Consider the following 23,966-nt stretch of genomic DNA (forward strand, 5'->3'; position numbering starts at 1 on the left):
TCTCTGGTGGGGAAAAAAAAACAGCATTTGCTGGTTAGGTAGGTTTTGATGCTGGTTTAAGCTGGTCTTTAGCTGGTCTTGTGCTGATCAAGGAGTAGCATAAACCAGCAAAAGGGACCAGAAAGATTTGACCAAAGTTGTTGGCTATGTTTCAATAAAATCAAAATGTTTAAACATGGTATTGTAAGTTATTGTAGTCTTTATGGTATTGTAGAGTTATTTAGGAGTTAACCCTGAGACATAAGTGCTGTCGTCATTGGCGGGTCAAATTTCATGAGTCCTTTCAGTCAATAGATTCAGTCAAGATAATAAAAACAACATTGTTTCCTTTGTGCCATCTTAACTGTATTTTGGTGTGACCTTTTTTCTTCTGAATTGTTATTATTTTTTTAATTGTGGCTTGTGGTTTTTGATTCCTGCTTTTTTTGCTGACCGGAGATTTGAAGACAGCGTTTGGTCGAATGTGACTGTGGTGGTTTGACTAAAACAATAGTGTCTCTGTAGTGAAAATCACATCTGAAGAAAGCATGTCCTTCATTTTTATCAAAATGCAAGGACTCCCACTGTCATGGAAAAACATTACACTTTTAAACAGACAAGAATATGTAGTATTATATTCAATACTTTGGTATTATACTTATTAATATTGTCTATTTAAATAAATAAAGAACATTTTTATGCAGGTGCATCTCAAAAAATTAGAATATCATAAAGTTTTTTTTATTATTGTAACTTATTTTACAAAATGAAACGTTCATGTATTCTAGAATCAGTACATGTAAAATAAAACAAATGTTTTAATTTTGATGATTAGAGCTTCTAGACTATTGGCAAGTCAGCAGTCTTTGGCATTATTGTGGTTTCAATGAACGAGATACCTGGGATATGTACTGTAGGGATGGTCATTTAATGAAACTCAAACATTAAGATATTGGATTTTTGACTTTCATGAGCTGTAAACTTTAATCATCAACATTAAAAAAAAAAAAAAAAAAACTTGATACATTTTACTTTACATGTAATGAATCTATAATATATGAAAGTGTCATTCTTTGAAACTAGTTACACTACTTTTCATGATATTCAGATTTTTTGAGATGCACCTGTATATTCACCATTATAACACTCATGTCATGGAAATTCATTCAGAACTTCTGGGAACCTTGTGGGCTGTAAGCTGTCCTTGAAGTCGGTGATTATTTTGGTTTCTGCACATTGGTTGTCTTTGTAGCCGGAACACCGGAAAGGTTTTTGTTCTGACCTAGCATTTTGTCTAATCACGCAGCAGTAACAACCCCCAAAAGCAATATTCAGACCATCTATCGCCACACTAGAACAAACAGTGACTGCATCCCTCTGTTAACACCCAGACAATGGCTCTTTCACAAAACATGCACAGGCGTAATCTAGATGGACAGTTCTAGAAGCCTGTTCACATATGGCGTGTTCACACCATTGAAGCTAGGAATGTAATTATTATCAGGAACTCCATTTGGGAAAACTAAATTAGCCCCTACTTCAGAGTAGGGTCTAGTTCCTCTAGGAACTACCAGTGACGTAAGTGTACGCTGATTTACCGAACGCGTACAAAACACGTCTAACCAGCATTTTTAAAAAGCTGTGCAAAAATATTTACTCCTCGAACATAACTGCATTTGGCTTCCTTTTGTCTGCGGGGTTGTTTTTTTTTTTTTTTTTTCCTATTTTTTATTTATTTTTTTTTTTCTCTCTCTCTCTCAGCCTCAATGATTTGTAACACTGCAATTTGTCACGGGAGATTTTCATGCTCTTTCAATCGCGTAAAATGTGCATTTATATTCCACAGTGGTGGACGAAGTACACAAATCAAGTACTTGAGTAAAAGTACAGATATGTATAATAAAATATTACTACAGTAAAAGTACTCCTTTTTCAATTTTACTTGAGTGAAAGTACAAAAGTACCTAATTTTTTATTTACTTTAGTAAAAAAGTACTGATAGATTTATTTTGCAATTTTATATAGGCTACTTAATTTTATATTGGCATGTGTATATTTTTTATAATCCTACTGCTTAAAATACCTGGGATTTCCCCAAAAATAATCATGGAGTCCAGTTACATTTTTGTTGTTCACTGTGAAGATTACACTGATATACAGGTATGTGACAAAAAATTAGAATATCGAGGGTAAGTCCACTTATTTCAATAATTTGTTTCAAAAAGTGAAACTTGTGTGTTATATTAGTTCACTACACAAGTGAAATATTTCAAGCCTTAATTTGTTTCAATTGTAATGATTATGGATTAAAGATTAAAAAAAAATCCAGTATTTCACAAAATTAGAATATCATGACAAAGTTCAACATTGTAGGCTCTCTGTGTCCCAATCTAGTCAGCTAATTAATGCAAAACACCTGCAAAGGTTTCCTCAGCCTTTAAATTGTCTCAGTCTGGCTTAGTAGGCTTCAGAATCATGGGGAAGACTGCTGACTGGACGGTTGTGCGGAAGACCATCATTGACACCCTCCATAAGGAGGAAAAGTCTCAAAAGGCAATTGCAAAAGAAGCTGGATGCTCACAGAACGCAGTATCGAAGTATATTAACAGAGGGTTAAGAGGAAGGGAAAATGTGGCCGGAAAAGGTGCACAAGTGACACGGATGACTGTAGCCTTGAGAGGATTGTCAAGCAAGGGCGGTTCAGAAATCTCGGGGAGCTTCTAAAGGTGTTGTCTGAGGCTGGAGTCAGTGCATCAAGAACCACCACATACAGACGTCTGCATGACATCAGCTACAGCTGGAGAATTTCATGCGCCAAGCCACTCTTGAACCAAAAACAACGTCAGAAGCGTCTGTGCTGGGCTAAGGAGAAAAAGTACTGGTCTGTTGCCCAGTGGTCCCAAGTCCTGTTTTTTTAGATGAAAGCAAACTTTGCATTTGGAAATCAAGGTCCCAGAGTCTGGAGAGGCACAAAAGTCAAGCTGCTTAAAATCCAGTGTGAAGTTTCCACAGTCAGTGATGGTTTGGGGAGCCATGTCATCTGCTGGTGTGGGTCCATTGTCTTTTATCAAGTCCACAGTCAACACAGCTGTCTAACAGGAAATTTTAGAGCGCTTCATGCTTCCTATTGCCGACAAGCTTTTTGGAGATGATGATTTTATTTTCCAGCAGGATTTGGCACCTGCCCACAAAGCTAAAAGTACCAGTACCTGGTTTAATAGCCATGGAATAACTGTACTTGATTGGCCGGCAAACTCTCCCCATTGAAAATCTTGAAAAACATAGACCCCAAAATGCAGACAAGCTGAAGGCCAATATCAAAGCAACTTGGGCTACCATAACACCTCAACTGTGTCAAAGGCTGATCGCCTCCATGCCACGCCGCCTTGATGCTGGAATTAGTGCAACATCAGGCCCAACAAAGTACTGAGGACATAATACAGTACATTAACACACTTTTCAGAAGGCCAACATGTGTTTAAGATCCTCATGAAATATTCAAATTTTGTGAAATACTGGATTTTTTTTTTTAATATACATAATTCCATCAAAATTGAAACAAATAAAGGCTTGAAATATTTCACTTTGTGTGTAGAAAACTAATATAACACAAGTTTCACTATTTGAAACAAATTATTGAAATAGATGGACTTTCCCTCAATATTCTAATTTTGTGGCACATGGCTGTATATGTTACAGCTCAAGCTAATTCTGTGTTTTTAATAGATATTCTAAAGGCTTAACCCTTGTGCATTGTTTCAATTTACAACCTTTCGTTATGTTTCGTGGCTGAAAACAGCCACTACTTTAAACTGCTGTAAAAATGTATCAGATAAATATTTTTTTCAAATTTTTTTGCATAAATCTATTAATCAATCTCAGTCCTGCTCAAAAATACTAAATGTTTAAAAAAAATTCAGGATTTTAACTCTTTAATTGCCAAATTCCTAAATGATGTCACTGATTTTGGGGAAAAAAAAACACAAAATTACTCATTTTCAATATAAAAGGTAATTGTGGCCTGGATTTTTTTTTACCTTTTTAACAGTCTTGGACATGTGAAAGATTAGTAAGAACATTGGCTTTCATGCATTGTTAGTTTTGGCGCAGCATCAGATTTTCATTTTTTCTCCCTCATTTATTGTTTGTGGCTGTTTTTGCCCCATTGACTTCCATTATAACCACATTTTTTGATTGCAAAGCCATGACACCATATAATGCTGAATTCTTGATTGTTTGTGGTTTTCCCTGTTGGGAAGGGGTCAAATTTGTAAATTGTACTGTTGATTATCAGTTGGCCCCATTAACCCTTTAGATAGGCCTTTGCAAAAAAAAGCTTAGTTTTACATAGAGTTCTATGGAGTATAACGACATATTATAGTGTGCGTGTATGTATGTGTGTGTGAGCGTGTGTGAGTGTGTGAAAGTGTGTGCGAGTGTATGAGAGTGTGTGTGAGTGTCTGTGAGTGTGAGAGAGACCTCTGTGCACCTTGATACACCTCAGAAAATAAAAAAAAGCACCTCAGCTCTCAGAACTATATGGTAAACAAATACATAAATATACTTTCTTTATTTTTGTTTACTCCATGTCGTTCTGAGAGCTGAGGTGCTTATTTAGATTTTCTCAGGGGTATCAAGGTGCACAAAGGTCTCTCTCACACTTTCACACACTTTCACTCACTTTCACACACTCACACACGCTCACACACACATACACACACGCACACTATAATATGCCGTTATACTCCATAGAACTCTATGTAAAACTAAGCTTTTTGTTGCAAAGGCCTATCTAAAGGGTTAATGGGGCCAACTGATAATCAACAGTACAATTTACAAATTTGACCCCTTCCCAACAGGGAAAACCACAAACAATCAAGAATTCAGCATTATATGGTGTCATGGCTTTGCAATCAAAAAATGTGGTTATAATGGAAGTCAATGGGGCAAAAACAGCCACAAAACAATAAATGAGGGAGAAAAAAAGAAAATCGGATGCTGCGCCAAAACTAACAATGCATGAAAGCCAATCTTCTTACTAATCGTTCACATGTCCAAGACTGTTAAAAAGGTAAAAAAAAATCCAGGCCACAATTACCTTTTATATTTAAAATTAGTAATTTTGTGGGGTTTTTTCCCCCAAATCAGTGACATCATTTAGGAATTTGGCAATTAAAGAGTTAAAATCCTGAATTTTTTTTAAACATTTAGTATTTTTGAGCAGGACTGAGGTTGATTAATAGATTTATGCCAAAAAAATTGAAAAAATATTTATCTGATACATTTTTACAGCAGTTTAAAGTAGTGGCTGTTTTCAGCCACGAAACATAACGAAAGGGTAGTAAATTTGCCCACAGTGTACTGTTGAGTTTTTGAAAAATTTCAAAGCATTTTCCCAAAATATGTATCAAAATAAGATTAGTCACCAAAAATCATTCCATTTGCTTTAACAGAGAAAAAGTTGTGGCCAAATTAAGACTCAACAGCACCCCTCAGTGGACGAAAACGTCCCTAACAACACATAAGGGTTAACTGTGTTTTAAGACATTTTTGTTCGCTGCCATAAAAATAAGTGACTTAAAAACAGTAAAGTTGAATAGGGGTTGAATAATTATGACATAGCTGTGTTATTAAAAAAAAACCTCAAAAACAATACATCAAAGAATGATCTACATTTTTGCATAGAGGCCTTTTATTAGCAATTGTCGATATTCTAATTTTTTGGCACATACCTGTACCTGAGAGAAAACAAATTTGTCCATCTAATTTTCACAAGTAAGAAAAAAAGTGTTTCAAAGCTTGTTGTTTTGCACGTCACAGTTATATATGATTTAAGAATAAGGCCTGAAGTTAGGAAGAACATTTAAAGGAAATTATATTTTCATTATTTTTTTGTCTTCTCAAACCTTGTCTGGCCAAATGCCCCCAGAGGGCATCACTTCCCACTTTGATAATGACTGTAGTTTAATGTTTTGAACATCATGTCCTGTATTTTTCCCTCAGATGTAATCTGTCTAGGTCAGGGGTTTTCAAACCTGTCCTGGAGCCTCCCCTGCCCTGCACATTTTGTATGTCTCCCTTATTAGGCACACCCAATTCAGGTCTTGCAGTCTCTACTAATGAGCTGATGATTTGAATCAGGTGTATTAGATGAGAGAGACAAGCAAAATGTGCAGGGCAGGGGAGGCTCCAGGACAGGTTTGAAAACCCCTGGTCTAGGTGGTTGAATAGAAATATTTTGTCTTTTTATCTAAAAATGAACTAGCAACCAGCAAGTTTGTTAGCTAGACAGTTAGCATCAGATAACAATATTTACTTATTTTCAGTATGGTTATAAATAAACATTCATCTGTACGTGGCTAGATGATCCTAACAATATAAATTTTATGCTGTTGATAAACAATATAAAAACAGATGTCACATAGGGCTAAACGTGTGCAATTTACATTTTTCAGTTTTTGACCTAAAACATAAGAGATGCTGATGTTGATCTGTCTGTGCATTTAAAAATGTCAGTGGGCTTAAATGGATCACCCTTTACACCAGATTTAGTCCACAAACAACTGACAGTTACAATAATTAATCCTAAAATTCGACATTAGTAACTTACTTTCCTTGGCATCAGTTCAATAGAGACTTGCTCTAAACGGCTCATTTAAATCAGTGAGTTGTCGACTTGAGAACAGCTGCGATCGGATCAGTCCAGTTCGTGAATGAATCGTTTGGTGCGATTTGCGAACCAATTCAACAGGTTCATTGAAAAAAGTCAGTTTGTTCATGAACCAGACACTGCTTCTGTGTCTCGGAGCATGTGATGTATTATAAGGAGTAATAATATGTGACCATGGACCACAAAACCAGTCTTAAGTCGCTGGGGTATATTTGTAGCAATAGCCAAAAATACATTGTATGGGTCAAAATTTTAGATTTTTCTTTTATGTCAAAAATCATTAGGAAATTAAGTAAAGATTATGTTCCATGAAGATTTTTTGTAAAATTCCTACTGTTAACCTATCAAAATGTAATTTTTGATTAGTAATATGCATTGTTAAGAACTTAATTTGGACAACTTTAAAGGTGATTTTCTCAGTATTTAGATTTTTTTGCACCCTTAGATTCCGGATTTTCAAATAGATGTATCTCGGCCAAATATTGTCCTATCCTAACAAACTTTACATCAATAGAAAGCTTATTCATTGAGCTTTCATATGATGTATATATCTCAGTTTTGTAAAATTTAACCTTATGACTGGTTTTGTGGTCCGGGGTCACATATGTTTTATGAAATGTAGTGAAGTAAAAAGTATTATGCTTTGGAATGTAGAGAAATAAAAGTAAATGTTACACAAAATAAAACTACTCCAGTAAAGCACAGATACTTGCAAAAATGTAAAATACTTTGTTATTGTCCACCACTGACATTCCATCTCCGTTATCACAAAGTGATGATTGGACGATTGTCATGCAGTAAAGTCCACTGATAATCAGCTTCAGTCTTTGCACCAAAGGCATTACAATTCTTGTCAAAATGGCCTGATACTTCAAAGAATCCATGATATCTTATATCTTATACGGTGATGATTTCCACTTCCTGCTACAGTAAAACAACCCCAAAATAGGACTGATCTACCTCCATGTTTAAAAATAGAGATGGTGTTCTTCTGCCCATAAGTTTTGCCTTTTATGGACCAGACATACTACTGGTCCAAAAAGTTCCAGTTTGGTCACGTCACTCCATAAAACATATTTTCAGAACTCCACAGGCATTTTCCAAATACATTTTAGAATGTTCAAGTCAGCATTTTGGTTCTTCGTGTTCAAGAGTGCCATTCAGCAAGATGCCTTAGGCCATACTTGTCTAGTGTTGTTCTTATACACTGCGCTGAAATGTTTTTTCCTCCTTTCGCCGGGTAACCTTGCAAGTCTTTGGCTGTACATTGCAGGTTTTTCTAAGTACATTTTTTAATATTGTGCTTTTTTTTTTGTTCAACATCCTCAAAGGTTTTCTAGAAACAACACATTTTAAACTAAGGAATAAGCCAACCAGCTGTGTCTCTAGAAACTTTTAATGTCTTGGAAATCTTTATGTAGCCTTAGACTTTCTGATATAATAAAACTATTTCTTCTCTACAGCTTTTGTGAAAGCTTTGTTGACTTTGGCATATGTGACCCCAGACCATAAAACCAGTCATAAGGTTAAATTTTACAAAACTGAGATATACACATCATATGAAAGCTCAATAAGTAAGCTTTCCATTGATGTATGGTTTGTTAGGATAGGACAATATTTGGCCGAGATACAACTATTTGAAAACCTGGAATCTGAGGGTGTAAAAAAATCAAAATACTGAGAAAATCACCTTTAAAGTTGTCCAAATTAAGTTCTTAACAATGCATATTACTAATCAAAAATTACATTTTGATATATTTACAGTATGAATTTTACAAAAAATCTTCATGGAACATGATCTTTACATAATTTCCTAATGATTTTTGGCATAAAAGAAAAATCTATAATTTTGACCCATACAAAGTATTTTTGGCTATTGCTACAAATATACCCCAGCGACTTAAGACTGGTTTTGTGGTCCAGGGCCACATATTTGCTACTCAACTTTAGCACATGCGTGTGTTAAATGTATGTATATGTTACAGCTCAAGCTAACTTTTATTTTTTATTTTTAATAGAGATTCTAAAGGCTTAAGACAATTTTGTTCCCTGTCATATAAATAAGTGACTTAACAACAGTAATGTTGAATAGGGGTTGAATAATTATGACATAGCTGTGTTATTAAAAAAATCCTGTAACTCAAAAACATTACATTAAAGAATGATCTACATTTTTGCGTAGAAGCCTATATTATTAGCAATTGTCAGTCCTCTAGTCAATCTCCTGGTATGGCTGCTGATTCAAGTTAATAATTTTATAAGGCTAATTAATTGTGAGAAAAGCCTTTTGCAATTGTGTTGAACAGCTGAGAACTGTACTAATGGAGAAAACAAGAGAGCATGGCATTCTTTTGGTTTGTTTAGTATCTGAACATCAGCAGTTTTTTATTTGTTTAAAGGCTCAAAATGGTCAGAAAGAAAGAACTTTCACTAGGCTACTTTGAAAATGTAACATTTCTTATCATGCTGTTAACTACTCCCTTCAGAGTGCAGCACAAGCTGGCTCTAACAAGTACAGAAAAGGGAGTGGGAGCTAATCAACTCAAAACGCCTGCAAAGGTTTTCTGAGCCTTCAAAATGGTGTCTCAGTTTGGTTCACTAGGCTACACAATCATGGGGAAGACTGCAGATCTGACAATTGTCCAGAAGACAATCATTGACACCCTTCACAAGGAGGGTAAGCCACTAACATTCATTGCCAAAGAAGCTGGCTGTTCACAGAGTGCTGTATCCAAGCATGTTAACAGAAAGTTGAGTGGAAGAAAGTGTGGAAGAAAAAAAGCACAACCAACCGAGAGAACCGCAGCCTTGAGAGGCTTGTCAACAAAATCGATTCAAGAATTTGGGTGAACTTCACAAGAAATAGACTGAGGCTGGGGTCAAGGCATCAAGAGCCACCAAACACAGACGTGTCAGGAATTTGGCTACAGTTGTTGTATTCCTCTTGTTAAGCCACTCCTGAACCACAGGCAAAGTCAGAGGTGTCTTACGTGGGCTAAGGAGAAGAAGAAATGGACTGTTTCCCGGTGGTCCAAAGTCCTCTTTTCAGATGAGAGCAAGTTTTGTATTTTATTTGGAAACCAAAGTCCTAGAGTCTGGAGGAAGGGTGGAGAAGCTCATAGCCCAAGTTGCTTAAAGTCCAGTGTTATGTTTCCACAGTCTGTGATGATTTGGGGTGCAATGACATCTGCTAGTGTTGGTCCACTGTGTTTTTTGGAAACCAAAGCCACTGCACCGGTTTACCGAGAAATTTTAAGAGCACTTCATGCCTCCTTCTGCTGACACGTTTTTTAAAGATGCTGATTAGAGCCCTGCACGGGCCTTAAATCTAAGCCCTAGCCCGGCCCTGGCCCGAGACGCACAGGCTGTAGCCCGGCCCGTGTCCGACAGCTTATCAAAAATTTTGGCCCGAGTCCGACCCGAAGCCCGTCTTTTTTTCCGCCAAACAGCTTATACTGTTACAGCCATTAAAATAGACCAGATTCGTGTTTAATAGAAAGTTTATGTTTTTTTCGTTTCGTTTTTTTTATCAGAACAATTTAGAGAAATGTTTGGAGTTTTTTGTTTGTTTGTTTGTTTGTTTGTTTTTTTAAATGTAAGTTAGTTTTTTAAGTGACATCGATATCCAAGCGGTATGTGGTCCACAGTGAGTTTACTCAATTTAACCTATATATCAAATCAACACTTGACTAGTCTACAGTGCAATTCACAGATATAAAACAAACATCAATATAGCAAAATTTTAGATTTAAAGTTTATTATCACCATCTCAGAACAAAGGCATTTCGAACAGGGCAGGCAGCTCTGCTGCGCAAAACCGGAACATACAAAGTCGCAGTGGTAAAGTAAACGAATATTGAACAAATATATAAAGAATAAATAATATAGAAAACTTCAAAAACACAACTTTACCACGTGGCTGAAAATCTCTATGCGGTATGTGAGCACAGTGGAGCGGCAACAATTTCCCCCGCGCTCCTTACATTTAATAATCCAGCTCCACTCCTCGCTCACTGATATCAGAAACACTGCTCCGCGTCAAAAAAAAATAAAAATAATAATAATAATAATAATAATAATTAAGTATGTTTGAAATGTAACAGTCCTGTTCATAAAATATAATAAAATAAAATAAAATAACAGGAGAGTTTCAAACATAGTGTGCAATATTTGTTCCGACCACAGCTAATAATTGTCAGCATTAAAAGAGTATTGCTGCTTTATCCAGTGCAAGTTTGTAATGAAAATAATACGTTTTCGTCAGTTATTTTACCTACAGATCACATTATTTCTGATTTGAGTGATCCATCTCTATCAAGCTAAACATGTTTAACATATGATTTCCTGCTTAATATGCAGTTATATTACGGACCATTGTCATGAATTGTACTCATGATGGAGCAGTGGTGGAGCGCTCTTGAAGAGAGTGAAAACCATGACGCTCCGACTTTAAAAAAAATCCGCTCCTTCCTCCATTCAAAATCACTCCGCGCTCCGCTCATACTCTGCTATGCGCGAGACATCACTGGCGCTTACGGGGACGCACGCATTAAATCTCATTAAACTTTTTTTTTTTTAAGTTTTTTTTCTAAAGCAGGCCCGAAGCCCGATATGTGTGCAAGTTATGACGTGAAAATTAATGCTGATTTCATTTTCCAGTAGGATTTGGCACCTGCCCACACTGCAAAAGTTGGTTAAATGACCATGGTGGTGGTGTGCTTGACTGGCCAGCAAACTCTCTAACAAAGAATGTACTTGTTTATAGTTCAAATATGCTCTTGAAAATGAAGGCTGGCAGGTATTACATGTGGGGGTGGGGGAGTGAATTTACAGCACTCTCTTCCACAGGGCCGGAGTGGGACTCCTTTTCAGCCCTGGAGTTTCAAGCCTTAGACCGGCCCACTTTAGTTCACGACTGACTATATTAAAATGACGTCATTTCCAATTCAGTGCAAATACAGTAGCCTAAGTGTTGCTTCACAGTGAAGATTTATTTGAACAGTTAACACAATATAATGTTTAACAGTATCAGTATCTATTTTCTGTTAGAATTAGAGCTCATAAATATCCAAACCTTGAAATGAAAAAATATCAAATAAATACAAATGTATATTAAGCTATATGTATAAAATAAAGATTAAAATAAAATGTATTAAACTTTCTAATGACACTATCATGTCTTTTTCAAGTAAACAGCTGCTTTATAAGTTCAAATATTTTTCATAAATGAGAACATTAAAGGGTAAATGTCTAACACTATTCTTTTAAACATCACAATGTCCTTTTCTGCAATATCTGAATATATATTCTGTGCAAAATTGTTCAGTCCTTAAACACAAATAAAGAATAGAACAAGTATTGCACTGTCCTACCTGCCCATTCTAGTGTGTTGGGCTCATGACTGGTGCTTGGTAATGTTACGGGGCCTGGCTTTTCACTCTTAGCAGCAAACTGGACTAGAGGCTGCTGCTGCTGAAGAGCAACAGTACAAGAAAAGGTTTGATACATAAACATGAACGGTGATTTGCAGACATCGTTGTTTTGCACTGCTCCTAACTAGCTTGACGTTAACCAGGGGCGGACTGAGACAAAATTTCAGGCCGGGAAATCTCACACTTATCCAGGCCATCCCACACCAAAATTTGAAACCCTGGACAACAATATTTTTCATCATCACATAAAGAAAAGTTGAAATCAACTGGGTAAAATAATTAAATGCTATCTCTTGAACTTCCAATTTGCCTTTTAATCTCTTTTAATCTCTCTGTCTCTCATGTGTGTTTACTTTTTAAACAAATTTTCTTGTATCTTGTGTCACTTTTTTCATAAACACATCTCGACCTTTACAACCACCTATACAGTACAGATCTAAGGTTGGTCTTTTTTAAAGAAGACAATCAGCAGATTATTGCAGAAATACTGAGACCTTTTTAAAGACATGTTTTTGTCAAGATTGTAAAAAGTTGTGATTTTGTAAAATGACACTTGACATTGCTGCTAAGGGGGAGGAGACAGCCACCAGGATGGTTCTTGAGCTTCTAAGCTTTCAAAATTATATATAATTTATGATTAGTACTAAAACATTTGATAGAAAAAAGGGCAACAGAAAAAAGAGGGCCACTACATTAGGACCATGTGTTATTGTCGTAATGTTAAAATTAAAACAACAAAAATTAGCTACATCTTGAATATATCTTTATTAAAAAATCTTAAAACTAAACATGTTTTGCATTATCATGGGTCATGTTTGGCCCTAAGGAAAATTAACCATGATATTATTGAGCCTATGGTAAACATAACCATGTTTTTTTGGGGGTTTTTTTAGGATTGATTCCCATTAGTATAATCATAATTTTATACCATGGTGAAAGTATAGTGTAGCAAAACCATTGTATATTGTATAATTATTGTATAACTATAGTAAACATGTTTTGTAAAACCACAGTTAATTTTTATAAGGGTAGCTCCCTAAACCTGTTTTAAAACGATATTTTTTATAGATTAACATTTGTTAGCAGTTCAATACTTAAGTAAACAAAGACAAAACTACAATAGTCTGTTTACAGATGTAACAGACCTGCGCTTTAGGTCCTAAACAGGACAGATTTGTCTCTCTGCTCCACCTGGGCACTTCTACATCAGTCTCGCGTCGTTTTGGCGGACGGCGGACGCGCGGATGCGCGGAGCGCGCGCGAGACGAAACGCGTGCCAGTCAAGACTAACCGATTTATGATTTATTAGAGTTTTACTATTGAATGGCTAATTCTGAAATAACCACTTTAGTACATTAGGCCGGCAACAAAAACAACAACAACAACACTATTAAATAATAATAATAAAAATTGGAGGGTAGCGGGCCAAAAATTCTCCCGATGGACAGTCCGCCCCTGGCGACTGCTGTGAGTGCAGGCAGCTAGGGACACCGGCCCTCGCGGCCAAAAAAACGGACCGGCCCACCGGGAATTCTCCCGGTCCTCCCGATTAGCCAATCCGGGCCTGCTCTTCCACCCCCAACCCCAAAAAACTGGCTGCCTATTGCTTCGGGTGTGTGTTCAAGGTGTGTGCTAAGCATGTGCACACAAGATGGGTGAAATCCAGGGCACAAATACTTGGCCACACATCACATCCTTTTCCTTTTATAAACACTGCTTTATAAGGCAGTTTATGTCTTGTTCACACACAAAACGAAACCTACACTGCATGTTGCGGTAGGCCTAATAAAGTTTATTTGGTTTATGAAATTTACCTTTAAAATATAGCATCCTAAAAAAGAGATTTCTTTTTTTTTCTGCTGTGTTTACATACATGCCAGTTTGTGCTTCAACCAGTCTAATCTTTTTCATCTCCAGACTGCTTTAGCGTCACAGTACCCTCCGGTCCTGTATTTGTGGTCCGTGGAGCCACGGCGCTTCTTTCTTGTGAGTTTGAACCGGATCCTAACATCTCTAATTTGGTGATCACATGGCAACTGCAGGAAAGCACTCAGGTGGCCCACAGCTTCTACTACGAGAAAGACCAGCTCGAACGACAAAACCCAGTTTATTTCAACCGGACAACATTAAATCACAAGGAACTCGCTAAAGGAAACGCATCCCTCAGTATAGCCAATATTGGACTGAAGGATGCAGGGAACTACGTGTGTGTAGTGAGCAACGCCAAGGGAACTGATAGAGGAGTGGTGCGTCTCATTTACGCAGGTACGCCAGTGATATTTTAGTATCATTGTAATATTTTGACTTCTAATAGGTTGATGTGAGAGATTATCTGTGTGTGTTTTGTGTCCTCAGATTTCTATACTGAGCCGAGGTTAAGCATCCTTCTCAAATCCACCAATGTGACTCTCCAGTATGAGATGGAGGGCTACCCAAAACCAGAGGTCATGTGGTTGGGGTCAGGAGGTCAGAATCTCACTGACCACCTGGAGGTTTTGCCTGCATCAGACGGAGGACTGTACTACTTAAAAAGCAGCTACGTAACTCAGAGTCCAGCGTGCAATGTCACGTTTAAACTTAAAAGTCCTGCTGCAAATCAGGAGCTACAGAGACATGTTAACCTCAGCTATGGTAAGCACTGCTTTCTGGGATATTTGATTGTATTTGATCAGTGATTTAATTAGATTTTATTGTGTTCTAATGTTTAACCAACTACAATGATGATTTTTTACACATTTGTTTTGTTTAAAGTCGGTAAGAAACCAAGGCTGCAAAAAAACTGTAAAAGCAGCAATATTGAGATATATTATTACAATTTAAAATAACTGGTTTCTATTTGAATATATTTTCAAATGTAAGTTATTTCTGTGATCAAAGCTGAATTTTCAGCATCATTACTCCAGTCTTCAGTGTTGCATGATATTCTAATTTCATGCTCAAGAAGCATTTCAGTGTTGAAAGCAGCCTCATGTTTTCTGGAAACCGATATACATTTTTTCAGGATTATTTGAGTGTTCAAGAGAAAAACATGGTTTTGAAATGTGAATCTTTTGTAACATTGTAAATGTTGTAACTTAAACCAGCAAAATCTCACATGGAGTAAACATAGCTGTTGTTGTGGTAAACCAAGAATGCCATGATTAAAAGGGAGTGCTTTAAAACCATTCCCATTAGAATTCCCAAGAAAAACAAGTTAGACTTTGACAAATAATCATCTCCTTAAAGAAAAGTTCACCAAGAAATATCAATTTTGTCATTTGCCAACCCTTTCAGAAACCCAAATGATCTATTTCAGTTTTTTTTTTTTTTCAGACACCATAAATGTTTGAGGTCTGTATGAGATGAGCATAAATGTTGTCCAAATAATTTTTGGGCTGCATTCCAAGTGTTGAATGGGAAACATCTGTTCTGTGGACAACATCAGGAAGAGCAGCAATAATCCCCCAGGGTAAACAGAACAGAACAATTGCATAAATAATTAAGTTTCAATAATTTAATGTAGATTTAGCTAGTGTTGCTTTCGTCAACGAAAATTATGACTAAATATATGCACTGAGCTTCACTCACTCTGACAACACACACACATAGAGACATTCAGCCAGAGTGACAGCAGGTTTCTGATTTCTTTTTTTAATTTTCTTTAATTAATTAAAGCTTGTATAAAATTTATATTAACAGCACTTGCTCAGAATGATTAGATCTCTGTGTGAAAAAAGTTGTAAAGAGTTTGGATGCTGCACTTTAAAGATGTAAAAAATTACAGGTATGTTTTTTAATACATCTTTAAAAAATCACCACGTCAACACCGTTCAAGATATCCCAAATCCGCTCGCAATTTAACATCTTCAGAATCTTCTCGTCATGTTAAAAAAAAGTTTGGTGTGAACAGCTTGTTGTTCTTAGTAGGAGTGTGAATTTGTTTACAGCCTGATTTTTCCTAAAATCCACATTCAAATCAAAATAGCCGGCTTCCTGTTGGTCTTAGCTAATGAGTTTCATTTAGAAAGTTGTCCAGATTGATGAGAACAATATATGTACAGAGTTTGGTGACTGTAGGAAAAACTAACCCCCCAACTTTTGTCAAAAGATGGCGCTATAGAGTGCTCCACGCCCATTTATGACCTTTCGCCAGTGTCTAACTATCATTAATATTGATGTGTGTGTTGAGTTTCATGAAATTCTAAGCATGTTATCTGCCTCGAAAAGACAGGAATCTAATTTTAAAGTTTGAGACGTTGCCATGGCAACAGCATTTGATTTAGCATCGACCCCTTTACATATTCTCATCGGCCGTGTTTTGACATTATTTTGATGAAGTTTAAAGAAAATCAAGTAAAATTAAGAAGCTGATTTCAAAGCATTTTGAAAATGACACGCTGCCAGTTGGTGGCGCTATAACTTTGACTCATAATAGTCACATTTATGGAATCGGCATCATACAACGAACAAACTGGTGAAGTTTCATCAGAATCAGGCAATGTGTGCAACAGTTATTAGACACTTCCTGTTTCTCATTTCTCGCCATAACTTTGTCGCCTTGCCATGGCCAAACCGTTCAAGATATCAAAAATCCCCTCGCAATTTAGCATCCCCAATGTCTTGAGATCATGCTGACCGAGTTTGGTGACAATCCCATGGAAATCCTGGGAGGAGTACATTAAATTCCAGAACATGCGCTTTTTAAACAGCCCTAAATATCTCACTTCCTGTTGGGTGGAGCTTATGACATAAAGTACAAAAGTTGTTTGGCTCAGTGAGATCTATATGTGTACCGAGTTTCATATGAGTACGTGCAAGTATGTGTGCGCAGTACATCAAGTTTTCAAACTGTGTTCCAGAGGGCACTGAAGAGGCCCTGAACCACGCCCGGGTCCCAGCCTCTGCGGCGTCCGGACGACGGCAGATTCCAACATTATCCGTCAGTACTCTGTCTGTTTTTTTCCCATGGTTTAAGTCTTTATTGGCCTCAGCTGTGTTGTTGTAATTATAAGAGTAAAAAGCTCAGTATTTTGAGTTGCGGCTTGTGGAATTTTACTAGTATGAGGCTACAGTTCAAGAATGCAGATTTAGTTGCGACTTATTTTTTTTCCCCCTGTGTCATTGCTAAATTTAGTCCTGTCAGTATGGTTTTCCATCTTTTGTTTTTCCAAACTTTTTATTTGCAGGGAAAAGTTCAAAGAGTTCTCAGAATATAAGATGACATCAATCAACCTTGATGCTCATGTTCTCTAACACATTCTATAACGAAGCAAGAAAGTCCAATTGTACAAAGTACTAAATTGTACAAACTGCCATGCATTTGGTATGTAACCTCGGACAATCAGTTCAGTCTTTTGTTGCGAGTTCCTGAGAGCAGAATCAATGCTTTATTGTCTGATAGCTAACAGGATTGTCTGTTTCACTTGACATTTTTTTTTCTCTGAGACAATTTTGAATAAGCATTACTCTTAGTTTAGACGTTGAAATGCCTATAGTTCCCAAACTGGCATTCATTTTAGGAACAAAACCACATTGTTTGGAAGGTGACACTGCAAGTGATTATGATGCAAAGGAACAGGATTTTGAGTATTGCAGCTGATTCACTGTTGTACAGACTTTTGCAACGTCAAGTTGCAATTTCTTTTTGCTGATTTCTTTACAGGATGTCTTGCAAGCATTATAAATTGCATAAAGTTTGAGGAAACTGTCAGCAAAAAAATGTTTTGACCTTATTTTAATTTCCTTTCTGCTAATCAAGCATGTAATTGAGACATTTCTGTGCAGATCCAAAATATGTTGGCAAAAGTTAACATACACCTTTCAGAATCTGAAAAATGTTTATTATTTTACCAAAATCAGATAAATCATACAAAATGCATGTTATTTTTTTATTTAGTACTGACCAGAATATACTTCATATAAAATACATTTACATATAGTCACAAGAGAAAATAATAGTTAGATTCAAATGTCTGTTTAAAAGTTTACATAGGCTTGATTCTTAATACTGTGTTTTTATTTGAATGGAATGATCCACAGCTGTTTTTATTTTTATTTTTTGGTTTAGTGATAGTTGTTCATGAATCCCTGGTTTGCCCTGAACAGTTATACTGACCGCTGCTTTTAAGAAAAATCCTTCAGGTCCCACAGATTATTTGGTTTTTCAGCATTTTTGTGTATTTGAACCCTTTCCAACAATGACTGTATGATTTTTGAGGTCCATCTTTTCACACTGAGGACAACTGAGAGACTCATATGCAACTATTACAGAAGGTTCAAACACTCACTGATGCTTCAGAAGGAAAAAAAACTATGCATTAAGAGCTGGGGGTGAAAACTTTTGAACAGAATGAAGATGTACATTTTTTTTCTCTTTTTTTTTTCATTTAATACTGCCCTTGAGGAGCTACAGAAGATAATTACATGTTTCCCAGAAGACAAAAAAGTACAATTTACCCTGATATTCAAATTCAAAATGTTTTCACCCCCCATCTCTTAATTATCATTTAACTATATCTTAACTATCATTTTCTCTTGTGGACTATTTGTAAACATCTTTAGTTTTGATAAAATAACATTTTGCAAATTCTGCAAGGTGTATCTAAACATTTGACAAGCAAGGATGCATTAAATTGATCAAAAGTGACAGCAAAAACTTTAAAATGTTAGAAAGGGTTTAAAATATTTTGTTCCTTAAAAACATTAATACTGGTTTCCACAAAAGTATCAAACAGCACAACCTTTTTCAACCTTGATAATAATCAGAAATGTCTCTTGAACAGCAAATCAGCATATTAGAATGATTTCTGAAAATCATGTGACACTGAAGACTGGAGTAACGATGCTAAAAATTCAACGTTGCCATAATATTTTAAAACATATTCACAAAGAAAACAGTTATTTTAAATTGAAATAATATTTCAGAATATCACCGTTTTAACCATACTGAATACATCCAGCCTTGGTGAGCAAAAGAGACTTCTTTCAAAAATTTGTCAGTGTTACAATATCCTGTTTAAAATTTGATACAGATTATGTTTGTTAACTTTTGTATATGAATGGAGTCATTTGTCAGTAATGTGTTCCTCTTGTCTGTCTGTTTTATTTTAGATGGGAACATGAGCTCCAGTACATCAGTTATGGTTCTGTCTGTATTGTGTATTTTCCTCATGTGCTCGACAGGTGTGCTGTTATGGTTATACTGTCGCAACAAACGCAAATGACCTCACATCCACACTGCATCATTCACATGAGTTGCTGGAAATGAATGTGCTTGTTCTGAACACAAACTACTACTGCTATCCCAATAGTGCCTTAAGAAATATTTTTGGGCTTTTATTCTTATATTTAAATGAATACTGCTGCTCTATTAGACTTCATGCAATCCAGATTTGGGAGAATCAGAAAGCATTAGAAAGCTGGTGTTAGATTTTTGTTGCAGTTACATTGTGTTTGTTTCACACAATTTATGGCATTCAATAATGTTAAGAGTGAGAATAATACGATTACAATGTTTTACAAAAGTCATACTTTGCTAAATACTTTTAAATCGCCTTTTACTGAAAAAAGGTCCGAATAACAATATCATGAACATGCTAACCAGCATAACAACACTAGCATGAATTTAAGCCAGGACTATCAATCTTTTTTAGTCCGTTTGCCACCACAGACACACTTCAGTGTTAAAGTGACAGCTCAATGAAGACAGATACAGTCAAGCCTGAAATTATTCATACCCCTGGCAAATTCTGATTTAAAGTTACTTTTATTCAACCAGCAAGTTTTTTTTATTATTATTAGAAATGACACAGGCATCTCCCAGAAGATAAGACGATGTACAAGGGGCATCATTCTGGAAAAAAATATTACTCTTCTTTTATTTACATTTGAACAAAAAGTGGCATGTCCAAAATTATTCATACCCTTCTCAATAATCAATAGAAAAGCCTTTATTGGCTATTACAGCAATCAAACGCTTCCTATAATTGCTGACCAGCTTTTTGCATGTCTCCACTGGTATTTTCATCTTTAGCGATGAGCTCCAACTCATTCAGGTTGGAGGGTCTCCTTGCCATTGCCCTGATCTTTAGCTCCCTTCACAGATTCTCAATTGGATTTAAGTCAGGACTCTGGCTGGACCACTGCAAAACGTTAATGTTTTTGTCTGCTAACCATTTCTTCACCACTTTTGCTGTGTGTTTTGGGTCGTTGTGCTGAAATGTCCACTGGTGCCCAAGGCCAAGTTTCTCTGCAGACTGCCTGATGTTGTTGTTGTTGAGAATTTTGATGTATTGCTCCTTTTTCATGGTGCCATTTACATTTACTGCACCCCCAAAACATTAGGTTCCCACCACTAGAGCTGGGCGGTACGACCAAAAATGTATATTATGGTATTTTTCAAAATTATATGGTATCACGGTATTTGACGGTATTTTTTTTTTACATGCATGACTAGGTGTTAACCACATTTCCTAATAAATGAGAGAATAATTACTGCAGTATATTGGCTTACATTGACCGGACTAGTATTAACTCAGGTTTGATTGGTCTAACAAAATGCTGCTGTTCACAAAGAAGTGACAGTGGCACTCATAATTGTAATGAGGTGAAGAAATCAGAATTCATGACTTGCAGTCAAAATACACAACGCTTTATTGTGCATTCTTCACATTCCAGGACATGTTTGTGGCGGAGGTGGTGAAGCAAATAGCTTGTGTTGATTCCTGCGGCTACAACTTTAGCCTGACCACATTTGCATATGATGTAGTGATGCACCGAAATGAAAATTCTTGGCCGAAAACCGAAAAAGAGGAAACCAAGGCTGAAAACCGAAACAGTTATGTCAATTATTAGTACCATTGCATTTATGGCTATGACTGTGTACTAAATCTCACTAGAATCAAGGCATTGCAATTGCATAAATTAATATTAAAGTTTCAAAGAATAAATCAACTATATCAGATTAAACAATTATTATCAATCAAGTATTATATTACTTAAATAACATATACATATATTTTACTGCCTTTGTTTAAATTTTTATAACACATTATCTTGTGGATCCATCAGTTCACATTAACAACTCTACACGTTTCTCTTCCAGCAGGAGGCAATGTCAGAATGGTAGTATACAAATGATTTTGAAACGTGCAGGCTCATATTTATTCAATGGATAGCCTTTTGAAGTTTCATCGAAATTCTTGTCTTTCAGTCCCCACATTTAAGACCACCTGAAATCATAATTATGACTTTCATAACCTCCTAATAACACTGCAGTCATCAATGAAAATTAAAGGAGAAGGTTGTCAATGAGAGTCAACAGGGCATCGAAGAAGCCATGTAAATAAATCACTGTTTTACACCATTTACGAGGCACAAAGTAGCTCCACACTTCATTGGTAGACTTCCAAGGGCCCTGACATTTAAAACGAGACATTGAGAACTCAGAAAAAGCACCTGTAGTTTATTTACGAGAAGATTTAAACAGACAGTAACTGCAAGTAGTTAAGCAATCGCCGCCATCTTGAATGTAGTCACGATAAGTCGAGTGTCGAGCACCAAGGAAACTACAACCTGATAAGTTGAAAACCTGATAAGTTCCTTCCTGCTCGTCACTCGACTTATCGTGACTAAATTTAAGATGGCGGCGACCGGTCTGTTCCTGGTGGAAAATGTCTGTATAAATCTTATTGTAAATAAACTACCGGTGCTTTTTCTGAGTTCTCAATGTCTCGTTATAAATGTCAGGGCCCTTGGAAGTCTACCAATGAAGTGTGGAGCTACTTTGTGCCTCGTAAATGGCGTAAAACAGTGATTTATTTACATGGCTTCTTCGATGCCCTGTTGACTCTCATTGACAGCCTGTTGTGAGCATCGGCTAACTGACCCCAGATTTCGGAGTGCAGGACACAAACCGAGATGAGATATGCAAGGTACGTTTACACTCGGTATCATGATTCAATACACTTTAGGTCAATATCACACCGGAGTTCTCCTTTAAGAGCTTTAAGACTTTCAAAACAAACCTTACACAAAATACGTTTCTTTTTATTTTTTTTCCCACCATGTTCGGGGCACAAGAAAAATATTAAGGGACTAAATTAATATCAGCATATGAAGTATAATCGTCTCTCATTGTCTGAAAGAATGCACATCAGATGCTGAAAGTCCGTTTTTACTTTCACTTTAACATATTGATCAGTTTCCATGTTGCTTGTGTGATATCCATTGGCTCACCTCCATGGTTTAAAACATAAATATTAATAAAAATACAGTATATAGAAAAGACATATCTTTAAAATATTGCGACGTAACACCAACGTAAAGCCATTGTTTTTCACTCACTGAAAGCTACATCTGTCTGCACGCAATGCGCCGATCTCTGCTCTCATCACTGCAGTGCAGACACACCACCTCTTGAAATTTCGGCATTACAAGTTTTGCAAATCCCTGTCCGTGGGTCTTTCTCAGATATACTAAAATACGTCCACGCCGCAGATGTGTTGCTTCAGACAAGCACGTGCAGGCTGCGGTTTGGGTTTGCGTCAACATACGTGTTCCCGACGCTTTGTACGCACACTCACCGGTATTGGGGTATATGGAAAATGAATATCTTTAAAAAAAAAAAAAAAAAAAAAAAAAAAAACACCGGTATTCGGTATGAAAAGGTATACCGCCCAGCCCTACCCACCACCATGTTTGACAGTGGGGATGGTGTTCTTAGGACCAGAAGTCTTATTCTTTTTCCAGATGAGCATTTTCTCAGTGAGCTCTTAGCCATGACTGTCCACAAACCAACAGCAGAGAGCTTCTGTTTTTCACCTGTTGAGTTGATTAAAACAGCTGTTCCCAATGAATCAGAGTAATTAGGATGCTTTAGAACAGCTTGAACTATTTGGACTGGTATAGAACTTTGGATTTTTCCATAGACTGTGACAGTTTGCAAAGGGTATGAATAATTTTGGACATGCCACTTTTTTTTTTACACAATGATGCCTCTTGTACATCATCTTGTTATCTTTTGGGAGAAGCCTGTGTCATTTTTGGTAATAAAAAAAAAAAAAAAAAAAAAAAGTCAGAATTTGCCAGGGGTATGAATAATTTTGGGCTTGACTGTATGTTAAAAAACATATCAATATGATTTTAAACATATATATATATATATATATATATATATATATAGAGGACTATACAAATGTTTATTACTGAAAGAACGTTCAAGGCAAAAAATGTCATTGTATACCTGCTGATTTTGAAGGTTTTTATTACGCACAGCCTTGCTGGAGTTCACTTTCAATGTAGCATTATTATTAACAAAATTAAGATCTATTTTTATTAACCTCAGTATAAACAAATGAGTGTGTTTAATGTTTTTCATATATGTGTTCGTTATCAAGACGTGTTAAACTAACAAAAAATAGAATGTCGACCAAAACCTAATTAAACCAAACAAGGTCATTTTTATACCAGGGGCCCATTTAATAAGAGGGGTTCAACCAACTCTGAGTTTAAACTTGAACTTTAAATTGAGTTACTCTGAAATGGGAAACTCTGAGATTTCGGTTTCAGAACAGCTGAACTGAGATAGTTAAATCCACTCTGAGTAGGTTTACTTGGAGTTTAGCGCTTGCACCACAACTATGAAAAGCCCTGATTAATGGAGCTACGAAATTATGATTCACCATGGCAACAGTTCCCGCCAAAAAGACGTCTGAATACTTCAACTTTTATTCTTAACCACTGTTATAATATCAAAGGTAAAAATGGGCAGAATGGTAGGTTAAATGTGGGTTTACTGAAGTGAACCTCTCTTTCAGAAACGGGCTTGACTTACTTTGCTTTCTCAGGTTTGACAAACCTTCCATTCTGAAACGGAAAACCCAGAGTTTCCCTCATTTCAGGGTTGA

The 23,966-nt window shown here is 36.3% G+C and overlaps 1 protein-coding gene across 1 annotated transcript in view; it reads left to right on the forward strand.

Annotated features, from left to right (window-relative positions):
* LOC141325171 (CD276 antigen homolog) overlaps positions 1-23,141 on the forward strand; it is a 34,083-nt gene extending 10,942 nt beyond the window's left edge. The window contains exons 2-4 of the mRNA XM_073833678.1: positions 13,999-14,346; positions 14,437-14,712; positions 19,171-23,141. Coding sequence (XP_073689779.1) covers positions 13,999-14,346; positions 14,437-14,712; positions 19,171-19,283 — 737 coding nt within the window. The 3' untranslated portion in view covers positions 19,284-23,141. The remainder of the gene's footprint in view (positions 1-13,998; positions 14,347-14,436; positions 14,713-19,170) is intronic.
* The last annotated feature ends 825 nt before the right edge of the window (positions 23,142-23,966 follow it).

The sequence above is a fragment of the Garra rufa genome, chromosome 2 (assembly GCF_049309525.1).
Source record: "Garra rufa chromosome 2, GarRuf1.0, whole genome shotgun sequence".
Taxonomy (NCBI): Eukaryota; Metazoa; Chordata; class Actinopteri; order Cypriniformes; family Cyprinidae; genus Garra; species Garra rufa.